Here is a 19,959-nt window from a genome sequence, read left to right on the forward strand (position 1 = left end):
ATTAGAGAAGAAAAACCACGAATATGTCAGGCCGAAAATAAGATAGCGTGACGAACAGACAGTGTACCTGATCTGAAATTACTCTATGAAAACGCTACTCCAGGCATAAACTCATCTGATGCGACCAAAAGTCTAGAACAAAACCTACTAACAACTTAGATTTAGCAAATTAGAAATAGAAACAATATCAAAAAAATACCTTGAAAAAAATTGCAAAAAGTTAGATATCATAGAGAATCTAATAGATATGTCTCTACGTCTCACTAAGTATACTCCTTTTTCCAACGATACGGCAAATATACGGCAAACGTATACTCCTATTTCCAATATTTCAAACGATACGGCAAATGCAAAGTCAAAAACTGAACAGCGGACCGAGCTACTGCACCGTGACGAGATGCAAACGGCAAAAAGTATAGGTGTCCAGAATTTCTTATGCAGGAGATTTTCATTATCTGACATGAAAATAAATTTACTTGGAGCAATAAGATGCAATATGCTTCTTGATGTTGTAATACAATTTTATCTAAATTAATAACGACTGATAAAAAGATACACAAGTCGTTCCTTTGATCAAAATCTGCAGTAATAATCAAACAAATTGTAAATTCAAAGCTTGATTATAAAATTAGAAAAATAAAACCTAAGTTTGTTGTATTAAGTTTGTAAAAGTTCCTTGCTTTTCAAGGAAATTAATTCCCTCCCCTTTCATTTTTCCCGTTCTCGCCATTCGTTTTCCTTCATCTGAAACATAACTTCATTTATTCAAAAACTAATATCATTCAAATTTTTAATTCTTAAATCATTTCTTTCTAAGTTTTTTAAAATTTAAATTAATAGTTTATTTTTAATTTTCTTTAGCCTAAAAAAAAACTTGGAGCAATAAAATTCATTTCCAAGCAATATATTTCTTGATATTGTATTACCATATTATATAACCATAATAACGACTAATAAAAAATACACAAGTCTATCTTTTCATCAAAAGCTTCAATAACTTTGAAAGCTTTTGTAAAATTCAAACTTTTTTGTTGAAAAGTACAAAAATTAGTTTGCAACAAAATTAAATTTGGTTTTATCAAAAATATCGAAGTTCCTTGCTCCTCAGGGGACCTAATCCTTTCAGCTTTTTTATTTCTGATCTTTGTTTCCTCATCTGAGTTTTGACCAAAATTATTCAAAGTCTAATATCATTCACTTTTCTAAACTTTAAATCATTTCTTTTAAACACTAAGCGTTTTAATTAGCTTAGACTAAAAACTCAAATATTATTGATATTTTTCTTTCCAATCCGTCAACCTCGACAACTTACGCTCCAAGTTAGGATAACCACCAAACAATAATAAGATCTAAAAGCTCAGGAAAGTGAAATTCTAACCTCTGGAATTTGCAATCATCATTCTTTATGTCATGAAATGATTTAGGCAGTAGGCAAACGATAATACTTCACAACTGTTGAATTCAAAACAAAAGATACGATTTTGTAATCACACCACATAGACAAACAAAAGGATACATAAGATCAAAAAGACAAACAAGAAAAAAATTGGTTATAGCAAACCAAAAACAGAAAATCAAGCGAAGATTTTCTAAAACACGAAACGCAATTTGGGAATCCGATACAACTACAATACAGGAACTTCAGGACCTAAAAGACTCAAAAGACAAAAATAAACCAATAAAGGACCAAAAAAATTTTTCTGAATCAAAATCTACAACGCCATCATCGAAAAAAATCATTACTCCAGAATCCAGTACGACTTTATCATTGGAATCAACCAATAGGACACATAGAAAGTTACACATTAAATGCAATAAAACGCAAAAAAACTGATTCATTACGACAAAAATTTTGAAAATGATTATATCCTTCCTGTTGTTATTCACTCACAAACTGATCCCGCTAGAGGACAATTACAGTTTTGTCATAACTTAATCGCAAATTTATTTGAAAAAGGAAATTGCCTTTGTAAGCAACAATTTCCCGAAATGAAAATCAAAAGTCAAATGTTTGATCACTATCTACTCGGCATTAGTAACACCACTTCATATTAAGGCATATTTACTTTTGAAGTTTCACCACCACAGACAAATCAAACACCACACCGAGTTCAAACAAATGATATAGACCTAGACTCCCAAAGGTTTTCACAGAGTATCTAAAAATATTCAACACCAGAAATCAATACGGGCAAATTCAGTTTTCAGAAACGATGTTTTCTCTATCATTTATAGTTACATTTCCACACTATGAACAGTATATGTGTTGAATGTATCATAAACTCATACATCGACAAACAATAGTAAGGCAGGAAATCAAAGTTTTTCGCAAAATTGAGACTCAATCCAAGAAACATTCACCAATTATGATGTATCACAAACAGCAAAATTTGATCTACAAAGAATCCTGGCAAGGTTCATAATAGAACATTTTGTACACAACACAGATCTAATCTCAATAGCAAGAAGAAGCTCCCGACCACAAACTCCAAACAATGAAACCTTATTAGTAGACCAAACATAATAATTTTGGAACCATGAATGGTCTCATTGTTTCTTTGTTAGCATCCCTAATGACATTTCAATTGCGGCAAAAACTACTGTCTCCGTACAAAAAGATTACTTAAGAGTAACTCCTCTCACCATTGAAGCAAAACACTTGATTTATAACTAAGTTTTAAATGACAAGACAAGTTACAATAGTTTAAATTCGACATTTATAAAACCACACAAAAAATCCTTACTGGTACTAGAAATCTGACACAACAAGATATTATGACCCCATCACACTTTATAAATGAAGAAATACTTGAAAGAATACATATAACAACGCGACAAAGTATCTCACCTATAGACCCACCACTTCCAACACCACATAATAAAAACACCCCCTTTCCCTGATCAACATTAGAATCAACAGTCTAAACATTCGTTTTCGAAAATGCTCACACAGGGATTATCAAACACGTAGACCAATAACTAAAACAACTCAATCAAACAAAAAAACATGAAAAGAGAAATAGTTTCGCAAATCAAAATAATGACTTTTTCGCCAATACAAACATTAGCAGCCCAATAGTGAAACCGCTTTACGCAATACGAAATCAATCACAGAAACAAAACTACACTCAATAAATACCACAGCCAGTATTCCCTAAAGAAAACGAGAAAACTCAAACAGACCGTACTGAAAATTACCCATTTTTCAACAAAATAAAATTTCAACAAACAAAAAATTTGTGAGAAATCAAAAACAATACTCTGAAGATGAAAATTTTTTCAATTAGAATCAACAACAACACAATAATGTTTCACAAAAAAATAATTGAAAAATTGTTGACCAACCACATATTTGTGAACCCTACATAAAATCAGAGCCGACACGACGAACACGACAACCCTTTCTCAACCACAAAAAATTAGCAATCTTATAGTATTATACATTCTCAAAACCAAATAAACACTCAACGTTTCCATCCAATTCAGTTGCAAAATGAAATCTCATTGCCATATTATCTACAACAACATGAGATTATAAAAAGCCAACCTACAAATTTTACACAAATGCCAAACATAGCAGAGTCGCTTCACATGACAATGAATCCATACCTTATGGGTGGATTATCAATTACATCCAACAAACCACTCATGGTATTCACAAGAACAGATCCCGAATACTCAGCAGAAGATTACTTGAGCGCAGTTGCAACAAATTTAATTTTATATATCGTTCCAGAACCGGTGAAAACACCACTTCACCACTTCATCGAAAGTCGATACATATACGCACATCTTTATTTCAAACAGACTTGATGGTGAAGCAGAGAAAAGGTTCTGACTCCTACCAATTGAAATAAAATCTGATTGGAAACAGTTTACACAAGAATTTTCAAAATGGTTCGTTTCTGAAAAAAATATATAACACCAAAGAGTCCTATGTAACGAAATCCGAAGATTCCCCAACGAGACAATAAAACACAACTCACAGTAAGAGTTGAAACCTTATTACGAAAAACATATTCCCTTATTACACTAGATTGCGAAAAGACGAAAATGACTGAAAGTTTGATGATGACTCTACAACCACAACTATGCAAAATAGCATAAAAAAAAGAGCCTCACATTCATCATCAAACCGCGAACCTGATAAAGATTTCCAAAAACAACTAGTCAAAATAGAACAAGCTGAAATCAGAATGAAATTAGAAGAAACAGAAAATTTAAAACTACAGTATGTATAAAAATTCAGAGAACAACTTCACAAGTTAAAATTATTCAAGACTCAGATACCCAATTAGCAGAAAAAAACCACTCACAGTTTGAATATCTATGAAAAAGATCCAAATTTTGAAGGAAAACCATCATTTAAAAATGGGGCAATCACTGTCGCAGATATGGACATAGCATTGCTGAATCTAGACAAAAACAACAAGACAACTTAAATAGACCAAAAAAACACAGAGAACCAAATAATTATTTCTATCAATACATAAAAAAAGATCGAAATTCACCGATTAAAAACATTCAATGTAATAATAGCTCAGGAAAACCACTTCCAATTAATTTTCACGGAAGATCACGAGCTCGACGAAATTCACAAAATTACTCTCAAAAAAGATCTAGCAGATCAACTAGCCGAAACAATCAGTATCAAAACAACTACTCAAGATCAATCCCAAAGAGAAGTATAAATTCAAAGTACTATAGGAATCGCTCTTATTCAAATTCTAGGAAGAGATACTATTCCAATGACCGTTAAAGCAATTACTCTAACAATCAAAATCAAAATTATTCCAACAATCGAATTACAAACTAATCAAATAATTGAAACAGAAATTTTTCAAACAATAGATCACAAAACTACTCAAACAATAGAGTATAATATAATAATAGTGATAGATCCCGTGATAATTCTAGAAATACAAACAACAACTATAAAGAAAAATTCAATCATTTCTTATCCCAACTCGAACCATAGAACAAAATGTACTTCAACATAAACCCTTCAAACGAATAATCCATATTACAAATAAAAAACACAAAATCGTTGGAATCCCATTCCTTACTAAATATCTAAATGCGTGCCAACTAACAATATTTTGAATAGTAATTTACATGATAGGAAAAAAATACAAAATCAGATAATACAACACTAACATTCATCCAAAAAGAAACAATTAACCCCAATTTTTCTCAAAATTCTACCCTACATAAAACCAACAACGGAAACATTTGAAACCACTTTTGGGACATGCATATGATTTTTCTATTAATCAAATAGATGAGTATAACACTGATCAAAATAGACAAAAGCTTTATATGTCTGACCTTGAATTAAGAGCAATTCATAAATTCTTTAAAGTGACAATTTCATCCATCAAATACGCAAAAAATTCAGACACAGATGTTATATCCTCACACGTATATTACAATTCACCATATTTAATTACACTACCTATAAGACTTTTAAAATATTGCGAAACAACAGCAACAATTTAACCCACACAAGAAAAACCATTTGAAATAATCGAAATTTTAAATATATTAGACATTTGTCAATCAACAATTTTAACTGAAGAACTATCTATTAATAAAATAACTAACGACTCGAAAATAAAAACAGATTACTTCACGAAAACCCCATATTTTAAGCCAATATTTCGAATTTGGATATATACAAACGAACAACAAACCTTCCTAGCTATGTTCAAGTTTCAACATTCTCAAATCAATCAACAAGAATATCAACAACCTGCAGAATTATTCTTAAAATACCCTATGGTTTATGCCACATCTAAAATTCAGGTTGGAAAAGTGCATTCACCACTACATCTTTTCCTTAAACTTGACGTAATTTTCAATAAACAACGAGCAAGTAAAATACCCTTTCAGTTAAAAAAAAAGTAAACAAACTCCAAGATATTCTCAAACAATATGAAATAATATCACCAGTAAAGATCAACAACCAAAAGGAAAAACCCCATCAACCGTGTCAATACTCTCGCCAAAGGCGAACCACTAAAAATTGTTTTAGATGCAAGGTACCTCAATTCCCTAATTGATGAATCAAAAGGCAATTGGCCTACAGAAACAAAACAAATATTACTCACAAAGATAAATGGACATTAATATACAACTGCTCATATGAATAGTGCATCCAACCAAATGCCATTAGACGAACATTAACGTCGACTTACACAATTCGTTATTGAAAGCCAACAATACGAATTTAATGGAAAAATCTATGGAATTTTCATAGGAACAGCAGCTTTTTCAACAGAACTGTTTGATCACCAAATCTTAGTAAAAACGTAATTATATAGTTAGGCGACGTTTTCATGCAATGAAAAACAAAACAAGAAGTATTCAAAAGGATTAGAAAATTATCAACAAACTTTTTTTAAAGAAAACATGAAAGCAGCTCCAGTTAAATCACATTTTTCCTTACCCTTGTTAAATTCCTAGGACACATTATTGAAGGTACCTCAATCACTCCATTAACATCGCGAGCAGATGCTATATGGAAACTTCAACCTCCAATAAAATCAAATAAAGAAACTCCCAGAATTTCTTAGAATGTTAATTTCTTTAAGCAAATATGTCTTTAAAACGCATATATATCTCAGACCGTTTTGTAATATCCTTAAACAGCAACAAAACTTTGAATGGACATTAGAACACAAAGATTATTTTGATGAAATAAAACTTTTCCTCTCAGAACAGATATCAAACACGATCCCAGATCCAGATCAACCAATTTATGCTATGGGTGACCCATAAGTACACCTCCGGATTGGCAAATGAGGGACCCTTCCGGATTGGTAAATATGGACACCTCCGGGTTGAGACCGTTCCGGATAGGCAAAAATGGGTCCCTCTCGATTGGCAAAACTAGGACCCCTACAGATCGGCAAAATAGAAAACCCTCCAGATTGGTAAAAATGGACCCCTCCGGGTACCCACGAAAAAACTAGACCCTTCCGGATCAGCGAAATGCGACCCTCCCGTATTGGGGCCCGTCCGTATAGGCAAAAATGGGCCCTTCAGGATTGGCTAAATGGGACTCTTCCGGATTCGGACCCTTTCGGATAGGCAAAAATGGACCCTTCCGTATACACTCAGTTTTTCGTGACCCCTCTAGTTTAACTTGGAAAGTCCAGACCCTTCCGCGCACGGAGCTAAACATCCTAATTTATGTGTTTGACGAATATGGAAGTATTTGTTCGTAAATTGGATCGCTCCGGATCCAAAACAACCTCCCTGTTTTGAAATTTCTGCTAACAGGGAGGGGCGTCTTGGCTGACTTTATTTTTATTTTTTTTTTCAATTCTGGTCTTCGTGACCCTTCCTAAGCTACTACAAAAATTTTAAAACAGCCTCACACTTTTTTTACTACCCTTTCATCAGAATGTAAGGAGTTTCGAAAAAAAAATCGGGAAGGGTCTACATTTCAAAACCGGTGTTTTTGCTGAGAACTTCAAAAACATTTTGCTACAAATTATTTTTTTCACAAAAAAAATAAACTGTGTTTAAGCTAATTAAATTCCTAATCTAATGGTACCAAAACGAATTGGATGCGTGCAGTGAGTTTTCAGTTATTACTCAAAATTTCTTTGGGTTTAACTTCAAGTTTATGGTACTTTATAGGTAATGCCTAGGTTTTTTTTTGCAATACTCGTCTTAAGACTTAACTATTGCTGATTTGAGCTCACATGGCCTACAATTCTCTAGTTCAATGCAAAAAAAAGACTTTGGAAAACGTTTCAGCTAAAAAAAACTTGCGAAAAACTTGCGTAATTTGGACCCCTCCGGATTGGTGAATCCGCTAAATCAAACACGTTGAAACCGATTTCTCTCAAATTTAGAAGGCCCTATGTGAACGGGTTATAAAATCGCATAACTTATAACTTTCGAAAAAAAAATTTATTTTGGGGCGTTTCGGGTATCAAAAATCGCGAAAAATTGAAACGCGGTACTAATTTTCTTCCACCGATATCGAGGCTAAATTGATATGGTTCACCATGTTATAATAGTTGAAAACCGAAGTAAATCACTTAATTGGTGATTTTTACCGTTTTCGAAAATCGAGATATCTCACAAAACGCATTTTGTGAGATGGTCAAAACTTCAATTTATTGACCCGACATGGACTGGTTGTTTGAAAAGCGGGATAATAAAACCAGTATCAATAGTATAAGTAGTAGTAATAACATTAGTATACCCCTCCGGACCGTTCATTATCCGAAATAAGTGCTTAATTCGAAAACTCGCAACTCACCGAGAGGTCACTTTAGTGCACCCCACAGATCGATTTTGCACTTTCTGTACCAAAAGGGATACAAAATTGTTTAACGATACCCAACAGTCCATAGTTGTTGTCCTTGTGACCTTCGTGCTGCTCTTCGCACTGCTGGCTTGGTCCTAATCTGCAATCACCGAGCTCTCCGGATTGATTGAAAATTAACATTAACGTGTTTAATTACTCAAATAACCCTACAGGACAGGCACAGGTAAAACAAAACAGGTTGATCGTAATGATCAAAAGGGATGTAACTGAATACATCAAAAACAGCAAACAGGAAAGTCGGATCGCATCATGTCTAAGAAGTTGTTCTCTACTCAATTTATGCTTTTTACAGTCTTTGGTTTTTTTCAGTTTCTATTTGGTTTTTTTCTTGGTAAAACACAGTTTTTTTATTTGGTTTCTTTTATTGTTTTTGGTTCTATACCACTTAAGAAACGACAGGACCGCGAGTCCTTCCAGCTTTCACGACACTAAAGTTTTTGGTGTTATATAGGTTAAAGGCTAAATCAAGAAAACCGGAAGGCTTTCGAGTTTCGAATCACCCATTCCGGCTGTCGATTAAGAGCCCTAATATGAGCATCCGCTCGGAGCGAAGGCTTGCGTTATTATACTCGCAGGTTGTGATGGTATGAATAACCCCAGGAGCGCCATAAAAAGCACCTATACAACAATCGCCCGGAAAGAAAATAACAGCGGAAAGTAAAACTTTATGCTAAAACGACTGGCTAGCGTCAAGATAGAGCTTAACGTGCTTTTTAACCGTCTATATCAAACTCAGTTTAAAATGGTCCTCATAACATTGGGGCAACAAGGTTGTTACGTGCTTTCAACCGACTCGCACAAAGTAACTTAGTTGCATACAAAAGAGTGAACTCATGGCTGTGTCTCAGTATCCCCAGACCACGAGGTCACTCCTAAAATCGGGATATTTACTTTATTATATTAATATATTACTTTTGGATCGGTCTTTTCCTTAACTCACAGATGCTCATAGCCTGAAACTGAAAGTAATTGTTATAATTTGAATTCAGGACTTCTCCGGAAGCTAAAAGTTGTTAAAATAACAGTTCAGGAGGGTGGCTTCAGACCCCTCAGGTTTCTTTATTTTCTTTGAAGAAACGTCTTCTTCACAACTAGGAAGGGTTGCTGTCTTCACTTTCGGATTTCCTGGCGAGCTCATTTCTTCCGGTATGGATTGTAGCAGCACAATCATTACCACTCGGAATGCTTCTACTCAATGATCGTCTCCGTTAACGATATTGCGTTTCGTTTCGATCTCGCTCGTCATGGTTAATCTCTCTTCTACTAGCGAAAATTGGGGTCCTGATTTTCGCACTATTTTTTCAGTTTTTTCCGAAAAAAAATGGTCACGTGTCATGCACGCCCGAATCGAATTTTTTAAAATAATTTTTTGATTCAAATTAATCTATCGGGTTTCATTCAATTAGACGGTTGACAACATTAAACCCTCGAAACAGTCAATATTTTTGTCAAACTATTCGAAGAAATAATCGTTTGCTGCTTGGTCATTCTGGTCGAATGTCACATGTTTACTTCCTTTTTCATTTAATCTCAAAATCCTTTCTCTCATTTCTTCTCATCTGATCGGTTTGCTCTGCTATTTCAAATGTACTCAAGAAAAGTTATTACTTCCAATCAAAATGAATTTTCAAAAAGTCAAACAAGAATTGAGAGGTTTGCTTGGTCCCAATAATCCTGCAAAGGGAAAAAGTATTTTGAACCCTGCTTTCAACTAATGAGTTGGGACCACTCGAAAAAAGACAGCAAGTCTTTTTTGGTGAAAAAGAAGTAGAAGCAATCTCGGCGATTAGAAATACTGATTTTTTTGATGCTGAAAACCTGGGACTTGTTCCTATGTTGGAACTCACTTCTGGAAAGGAGTCAACTACGAATCAGGAGCTTGCGCACTGGAACAAAGTGTATGACAGAGCATCTTACAATAGAAGACAAGTTTGTCTCACAATTAAGAAGTAAAATGTTAACAAGCCTCCCTACGTCCAGACTCGACAGCTCACTGCAAAAGAGATTGAAGCAATGAAACAATTTGCCTATGTCCACTGTATTTTGAACTTTTTTTCAAAGAACTGTCCCAAGTTTTCGGAGACTTTATGATTGTTGAGAACTGTAATGTACAATAAACTGTTTTAATTATGTTTTTTGTCTTGTAAGGTAAAGATTTATCCTCAAAGCCTTTTTTTTTCATTTAGTATTTGTGTTCACTAGTTTGAGTTGGACTAATGGTTTTTCAGGAAACTTAATCTGAAAACTTCAGAATAATTTGGGACTTTTTCATATTGTTCTTCAGGAAAAGTCCCAAAAAACTTCGCGAACTGTTATAGAATCACAAAATTTGATATAATTGCAAAAATTGATTGTAGGTTCATAAATATCCTAATTTGAGTGGACTCATAATGGTGAAGAAAAACTTTATAGGATACCAATCCGATACCAAAAACATAGATTTTACAGAATATCAAAGAAATGGAAAACAATTGTTACAAAAATAAACAATTGTTACAACTACAAAAGGAAGAATTTGATAAAAAGCTCGATATACAGCGCTCTTTACTAGGTTATGTATAGACTTTCAAAATAAATTTGTATCATTATTGACGAAAGCACTAATAAAAGTGAACGTACAGAAATTGAATGAAGTTCCTATCTTTTTTGAGATTAAAAAGCAACATTTTCCGTCAAATACAAAAAAGTATTCAAGTATTTTGTTTTGGACCCCGACATAAATTTGAAAGAAATGGACCGGTCGTTTTCTTTTGGACGTTTAATTGGATACGGAAATTCCTATATGAAGTTTTTTTGCAAACTCCAAAACCAGCTATATGCAATTCTACATGACTATATGCAATTCTACATGAATCTGTGATTTCTACTACGAAAAAATAACCTGGATATTTTTATGATGCACTTAGTATTCCCAGTTCATCTTTTCTTGGTCACATGACTGGACTTTTTTTCTGTTTATACGTTAAAATAAATGCCTAATCAGGATATGCCTTATTCGATTGTTTGTCATTTTAACCAAACAACTTCAGACAACACAGTAAACATAAAGAGCTTGGTTGTTTCGGATATTAAATGTATTGAAAGCAATAAAGTACAAATTTTAGGAGTTTTTAAGGACGGACAAACTGTAGGGTGTTCTTTTCTACCTACCAAAAAATTTAAAGCAACATCCCAATTTACTTGGTTTACAAAGCATCTTCATGGAGTCAGTTGGAGCAATGGTCAAAAAAACTATACTGAACTTGAAAAAGATTTTGGAAAGTCTGATAGCCTCAAACACAGAACTTTTTGGCAAAGGTTCTGAAAAATGTAGTTTTTTTTCAGAATTTCCGGAAACAAAGTTTACAAATTTGGATGACTACGCATGCTCAAAAGTTAGAATTTCAAAAGATAAAGAATATGATCGGAGGCGTAGCAACTACCTTTTTTTCATGCAAAAACTGTTCACTGTGCAGAAAGAAAAGCATTTGCATAAGGAATATGGACTCGAAATTTTTGTAAATAAATTTTAAATCATAATAATCTTATTGTTTTATCTTTTTTGAATTTAATTAAAATTCATTGTCAGTTTTCTGTTTCTACAGTTAAGGTGGTTTATCATTGTGAGAAGTCCGCCAGTTTAGGAAGTTTTGTTTTTGATGAAGAAAGCCATTAAACGAAAAAAACGGAAGTGGTTTGGACGTACTTGTAATATGTCTTTTTTACTTTTTCTGTGCCAGTTTTTGTTATAGTTTTGATGCTAGTATCTGCAATTGTCCGAATAATTTTTTCCGCAATATGTGAAGAAATGACCCTTTGGGTAGCTATATTATCAAGTAAAGTCGATTACCTTCTGCAAAGACATGAATAAAAGAATATCTACCAAGGAGCGATTTTTGAATTCCCTAGTTGGTCCAAGTGGATCTGCAAAACTTAACTTACTTTTGAGTGGTTGAAAATTGGTATTTTTCAACCAACCTTTGACAAAACTTTCTGCTTTTATCAATGAAATCTTAGCCTAAAGCATTCGGAACTTACTTACACAATTTATCTAAAAAACAACTCACTCGTCTATTTGTTGAAATTCGTTCCAATCTGGCAGAAAGAGGTACTCAATTTTGTTTTCGTTCGGCTCACTTCTTATTGACAGGGTACAGTTTATTTCCAGGGTCTCGCTTTTCGCCCAGTATCTGGGCCCTGAAATATAGCCCTCAATCACATTATGTAAGGTAAAATACTCGGGGATGTTAAAATTGAAAGAACAAATATCCATGAATGATTAATGTGTTAAACCAAAGGCTAATATTTCCAAAACAGAATCGCTTAACTTAAATTTCCAAATCAATGGCACTTTAAGTGTTTTTGTCCAAACTTGCGCCATTATATACCAAAGAACGGGGGTGATTTATGCACTTTGTGTAGGACGTTTTTTAGATTTGACATACATTAATTGCACGATGTTTTATAAAGATTGAAAATGATACTACATAAATTTGAATTACAATTATTCTACCACCCATTTAATTTCTAAGCATCACCTTTAACGTCTAGATTTCAATTTGACACAAAAAGTTGCAATGCAACACATTAAGATTACGTAAAGGTTACGTAATTTAGCATAAAATTAATGCAGCAGCAAAAAGTCTGCCTACAGAGTTTGAATTAAAGTTACCAGTGTTTAGTCACGCCACCAAATTTCATGAAAATATATGTAAAACTCACAATTTGGGGAAAAACTGAAAAAAAGAACCATTGTTGCATGGTATATTTGATTTTATTTGACAGCAGCTATATCCTTCAATCGAAAGGAAGTCAGTAGAAATTAGACCCTTGGCGAAACAAAATCGGAATAAAAGAGCATATCACAAGCCTCTGACCTAATTGGTAATCTATAGGGCTTTTCTCAAGGGATTTCAGGTTTCAAACAAAGACACTGTCATACTTTATTTGGGTTTTGAGCTTCCTTTTCTTCTTTAAACACAAAATACATCTGCCAAAGATATTTGGAAGAATATTAAATTAGCATAAAATTCATTAATTCCAGTGAATTCATTAATTTTGATTTAGAAGTCAACTGTTAAAAAATTTGTTTTTTTTTAATAACAGTTTTAAAAAAAACTTATCATTAAACTTGTTCACAAACATGTAAAACAATAAAAACAAAATGAACCGATAGGGGTTTTTAAAGAAAGGTTGTGTTGATCTTTTTTTTGTAGCCCAACCAAATGGTTTCCCGAGGAAGAATATATGGGGGTTTTCAAAAACTGTCGAAAACTTTGCGACTTCTTTTTTTTAGCTCCACCAAACTGATTTTCTGAGCTCTTCCAAAACACTAAAATTGTAAGAAACATTGAGAATTTTTAAAAGAAACGATCTAACATAGCTACTTTTGATAAACCTAGGCCCCCTATTTAGCCAAAAGTTCCTGATTTAAAAAATTTTTTATCGAAAATGTTCAATGAACCGTTTATATAGCCACCCGTACCAAACATTTTTCACAATTTCACGTCTGATCATACAATTGTCAGACACAAGCTGTTTTTCAGCTTTGTGCATATATGTTCACATGTGATCAGTTCTGCCGTTTGCAGATTATACCTGAGTCAGACCTTACTAGACCTGGTCAGACATGACTATACCTGAGTCAGACATTATCAATTTAACACGTTATAGAAGCAGAGATATGGACAATTGATGAATCCTGCGTCTTTTACAGCTCCCGTGTCCGTTTCAAAACTCATTTTCATCGAGTCTCAAAGATTCCAGATTGTTTCCACTTGGTAAGCTAGACAAGGATGTTTTAATTATCCACTTTCATTGCATTTTTAGCGTAAAAATTAATAAATTACAAAGCTTATTTGATTATGCACAGATTCAGTATGATTTTTACTTTTGTAATGGATTCTGTTGTTTGGTTTGACACCTTATCATGGTGGGCGGGGGCGGGGGTGTTCGCAACTTGCGGAGGGGGAATTCGAATTGTACGGTTGATCCCTTTTAAAATTTCAGGCCTGATTATGTCTGACCCAGGTATGATCATGTAAAGTCAGGTATGATCATGTCTGGTCCGGGTCTGATCATGCAATTTTAGACATGATCATGTCTGATCCATGTATGATCATGTACAGTCAGGTATGATCATGTCTGCTTCAGGTCTGGCACAGGTATGATCAGGCCTGTCCCAGGTATATTTCAGATCTGATCATATCTGACTCAAAATCTGATTTTTTCCATAATTATCATGTCCGTAAATGTCTGATTCAGAATGTACAGCGAAAAAATGACATGCCACAGGAATGATACAGACCTGAGTTTTGTATGATTTTTGATGTCCAGAATTAAATTTAACTACAAATTTCAGTACGGGCAACCGTTTATGATTTAAAAAACACTCTAAGAAATCACAATTAGAGAATTGATGTCCGTTTCCGCGCAAAAAAAAATTTGGAAAATTTTTTTTGTGCGAAACCTGGGTGACCACTACTTGGTGAATAGTGAAACTTAAATGTTGCTATCAAATTGAATCATTAAAATAGTTCAGAAATCAACTCCTAATCGCATGTTGACTTCAAAGACATCTTTTTTCCTTTTTTGACCGAGATGGAAGATATGAGAACAGGAAGCCATTTACAAAAACGTTTCGCCCTATTTTTGAACGAACAGCCGTAAATTTTTCCAGCAAGCTCTCGATTTAAGTATCTCTTAATGCTGGCTATTTTCCTCTCCACAAAGACCCACATTTTACATTCAAATTGAACAAGACTGCTCGCATCAGAGTAGAACCCTGAGTGTTCCAACTATCGTTTAAGTTTGATGAATTTGTTTTTTATATTGATACAAAAATTTTTAAGCAATGCAAAAAATGTTGATTTCTTTTTTTGTTCCAAAATTTAAAAAAAACACCAAAATTTTGTGCTCAATTCTTTTTTTTAGACCGGTTTTGACATTTTAAAGAGTTATGATTGAACAAAATTTTTATACCATCTATAAATCAGTGATATTTTGAGCTAAAATTATATATACAAAAAACATATTTTAGTAGTCAGCAATTTTTGAAAGATACCAATTTGCGACATTTAAAGCACAATATATTCCGTTTCATTTACGTGTAAGCTGCTTTTTAAACAAATTATAATCAATCAAATTGAAATGAGGGAAGCTATTTAGCTTTATAGGCTACTTGCGGCTAATAACATCATATGGTTTTGAGCTTAGCATGTACTTTTTGAGACAATTGCGACCGTTTTCAGGTGCGCTATTTTCTCGAAATTTGCTAAATTGTGATGAGCCAACGTTCCAAGCGAATCTTTCAAGGAAAACACAAAGGTTTTGCCATTAGTCCACCGGCTCACATGAACATTTTTTATTGTTCGTTTTAAAAAACTGATGAAATTACAAAAAACACTCGTCTACACGCTTTGTTAAGTACAACACGATATATTTCGCAATTATCAAGAATAAAATAGACAAAATAGGATGCCTCATTTCAGTTTCGATTTGAAACTATTTCTAAAAAGGATTATATCACTGCTTGAGAGTTAACAGTAAAATTTATCACGCTTCATTTATCCCACATTAGCCAAATTGGCAATCTTGGCCAATTGGCAAACCAATAACTCTATGACACAAAAGTCACATGTGAAGCATCTTTTTGAACTTGCGCTCAGGACAATTATGCTTTTCGGTTGATATGAAAAAACTCCGTCAATGTTTCCTTGTTAAAAGTTGAACTCCGGCTGCCTAAGAAAAACTACTCGAGCAAAAGTATTCTGTTACTTTCTTCAATTCTTTTTTTTTGTATGTAGAAACTGCAGGATAACCACTTCTCTGTGTATAAAATTGCATGATAAACAATTTTTTATTTTAAAAATATCGAATATCGTTTCGATTTATAATTTGTCCGAAAACACAACAACCAAAAAGTGTTCCCTTCTGAAGAAAACACATAAGTTAATTTTTGGAAATAGAGCTGAATTTTAAACTTCACTAAGATTTATAACTAGAAATCGTAGAATTTTGAAAGTGTTTTGGAAAAAGATTTGAACTATTAATTTTCAACCAGAAATAAAATTAGAAATTGTAACCTTCTAAAAATGTCTTTTTATAAATTTCCTGAATTAGTTCCGCGGCACAAGGCATCTCCAGCCGGTGTTTTTAAAGTAAAAGTTTTTTTACTTTGATTTCGATCTTGACACAAACTGGGATTAAGAAGAGTCCTTTTTTTCTTGCAGAAAAATAATCGACTTTTTGAGCCGTCTTGTATAATATTCAAAATTTGTCTGCAGTAGATAACACTTCGACACATATTTCATTTCACGTTTTTTAAAGGCTGAGTCGTTTTCACATTGTTCAGAAATTTGGCTTGTTGAACAATTTGGTAATTCTGAACATACTTAATTTTCATTTACACCGTTGAATCACGCTTTTAGCAACAAACAAGTCTGTTCGTATCGGGACAAAAATCTGAGTGCTCCGACTGCCATTGAATTGATCTCAATTAGTTTTTGGTAAATTAAGTATAAGCAAAGTTGTGAATTTTAGGCTGATCATTATTGTTCCGACTTTTTTAAGTGTTACAATTTGAGTCGTGCATGGAATTAATGAAACCCATTAGCTGCCTCAATTCAATTGTGAAGGCTTTTGCAGTGCACAATAAATCGCAACGCGTGTAATTTATAAAACGAGAGGTTTAGATAGACTCGTCAAACAGACTCGTGGCAGGTTACTATAGTGGATGCGCAAACCCGGCTGGGCACATGTATATTAAGAAAACGATCCGTTGTTTTGTAAAATTTGGTCTGAATAAAAAAACCTACCCGAGTATATATATTCTTCACTTTCTTTGAAAGTTGGAAAAACCACTACCAAATCAACGGAAAATAGCCATTATTGTGAACGTTGTTTTCACGCCGTTTGCGTCACTTTTTTCAGAAGAAAGACTTCTGGGCTAAATGGACGAATAGAAGCGTCGTTCATCTTTTAACTCTGAGATCAAACAGAATTTTTACTACAGGATCAAGCCAATTTCGCTATAAACAAAACAAAATGTTGCACATGTGTCTTTTCCACGGAAACAGATCAAATAAGTATAGCAATTGATCTTCTGTAGGAACAAAGAGTGTATCGATACCTGGAAAAACTATAAATTGACCTGTAGACTGCAGAAAACGTATCAAGTAATCCCTTTTTTGGACAAAAGGCAAATTACCGATGTATTTCGCTATTTTAGCTGAAAGACATTTAACTCCTTTTTCCAAAAAAAAAATTCAAAAATTGTTCCCACTTTCGATACAAAAGTAACGGAATATTTGTGCTCGGGTGGTTTTTTTTTTCTTCAGACAAATTTCGACTTTTTAACTAGCCATTTTTGACGGAATTTTTTAATTATCATTCAAAAAGTTTTGTTGTTCTGAGCTTAAATTTGAAAAGATATTTTACTTGTGATCAATTTTCGTAAAGTTATGGGGGTTTAAAGATTGCCATTTTGGCCATTTTGGGACAATCAACGCGCGATATATTTCGTGCTATTAACGCGTAAGCGGAGAATTAATCCGTCTTAGAAATCGTTCCAAATTGTTTGAAAGAAGCTTATTTGCCCTAAATGATTTGTTACTAGAAGCGAAATTTTTTGTTTTGTACTTTATATGGCGTGTGGGGAGATTATTTCTATAGAAAAAATTTCAAATTTTAGAAAATAAAAATTTTCATTTTATTTTATTTCATTTAATTTTTTTTATGTTGTTTATGTTATTACTGCTCCATAAATGTCAAAGGCAGTCGGAACATTCAGGGCTTCGCCCTGATACAAACAGTTTTGTAAAAAAATTTTCAGCAATTCGATGATGGTTTATGAATTCGACACAAAAGACTCAAAAATGTTCAGATTTCTGAAATATTTTTTTTGATGGCCGGTTTTCGCAAATGAATTTTTTTTAACTTACTAATACTAAATGCTTATTTTTCGTAAACGCTTTCACTCTGCTGGACTTAGATTTGGCACAAAAACAGTAACCGTACGACAATTCCTTCCTAAACTTTCAAAGTTTTGAGATCCACGAACATCGTCACAAAAAATCTTTTCAAAGAACGGTTCAATGTTTGATTTGTTGGAACTTCTGTAAATGCCCTCAAATTTGTTAATTTAACAGCTGCGGCCAGGCGCGGATATAGGATTTTCTCGAGGGGTGGCGGATTTTCAAAAAATTTTTGAAAATTTTGTCGACCTTTTTTTTTAGGTCGACCAAATTGATTTTCTGAGCTCTCTAACCACTATAAAAACCCTAATTTTACGAAATCTTCTGCGCCTCAGGCAAATTATTGAAAAAATGACAAAAAATGGCGTTTTTAGGTCCTTTTCGGAAACTTTCGACCAAAAGTCGCGTTTTTTCGGCGCGCGCTCTCCCCTCAAAACTAGTATAGATTGGTTTTAAGGTCAGCTAGCCTAAAATGGATGTCTCAAAATAGTAAAAAGGGTACGCTTTGGGTCGGCAGGGGGTCGAATCACTGAAGGGGAAACCTCCGCCCCCCGCCTCTCCATCTAAATCAGCTACTGGCTGCGGTGCTGATGACATTTCACTAAATTTTTGAAGTGCTGATGTTCTGATGAAAATTCCGTTGCACGAAATCAAAAATAGATATTTAAGGCATTGATGTGATGATGGTAGTTCCATAGCAGTAATTAGAAACATTTCAAATTAAACAAAACGTGTCTTTTTTTTAATTAGAGTAATTTGACAAATTCTCAACTGGTTCTTTCCATTCTCGCCTGCTCCCAGTTATGGCATGTTCCTCGTTATCGCGTGTTTTCATCACATGGGTCGCTTGTGGCTAAACTAATCTGGTCAAAATTTTCTTCAAAATTACAGAATTCTATACTTAAAAAAATTTAAGAGCAAATTTCAACTCATAGGGGTAACAATTCATAATTGATCAAATTTTAAATCATAGGGGGAAAAATTCATAATTGTTAAGTAATTAACTTTTATATAACTTGAAAATTTATAAAAACTATTTCATTTTCAAATATTTTCTCCTCACACGCTAATTTAAAGCGTGTAATTAGCGTTTTTTCAATCCTAATAAGACTGTTCGTATATCAGGGCACAGCCCTGAATATTCCGACCTCACCTTAATCTACACAGATTAGTTTTTGGGAAAATAAAACACTGAAAACTATCAAATTTGGACAATATAAAGTGTGAAAGTTCACTCACTAAAATAATACGCTCGATTAGCTGATCTAGCCTCAATTCCATTCGGAATTTTTTTTTCTATGGGATATCACTTGCGCATAAATAGTTCGCGTTACACTTTCAGCAAAATAAATAAAGTCTTCGAAATCTTCATATTAGTCCAGAGCATTGCTAAAAAGGCAATTTTCAAACTCCCGAAACTTTGTAAAAATTCAAGGTAAAAATCGGTTTATATTTTGCTTCAGGGAGTCGATATCTTCAAAAGGGTAAATTTTGTTTTTGTTAAAAACTCCTTCTTCGATTGCCAAAAAATGACTGAATAAAAAAACAAGACTCTTACTCAGGGCAAAGCCTTGAATGTTCCAACTGTCCTTGAAATGATCTCGTATAGTTTTTGGTAAAATAAGTTTTGGCAAAACTGAATTTTGGCGGATGATATCA

At 33.5% G+C, this 19,959-nt stretch overlaps 1 protein-coding gene across 1 annotated transcript in view; it reads right to left on the reverse strand.

Annotated features, from left to right (window-relative positions):
- Positions 1-19,959, reverse strand: part of LOC134839353 (proton-activated chloride channel-like) — an 89,780-nt gene that overhangs the window by 10,230 nt on the left and 59,591 nt on the right. Inside the window, exon 6 of the mRNA XM_063854871.1 lies at positions 12,394-12,523. Coding sequence (XP_063710941.1) covers positions 12,394-12,523 — 130 coding nt within the window. The remainder of the gene's footprint in view (positions 1-12,393; positions 12,524-19,959) is intronic.

The sequence above is a fragment of the Symsagittifera roscoffensis genome, chromosome 2, assembly GCF_963678635.1.
Source record: "Symsagittifera roscoffensis chromosome 2, txSymRosc1.1, whole genome shotgun sequence".
In the NCBI taxonomy this organism is placed as follows: Eukaryota; Metazoa; Xenacoelomorpha; order Acoela; family Convolutidae; genus Symsagittifera; species Symsagittifera roscoffensis.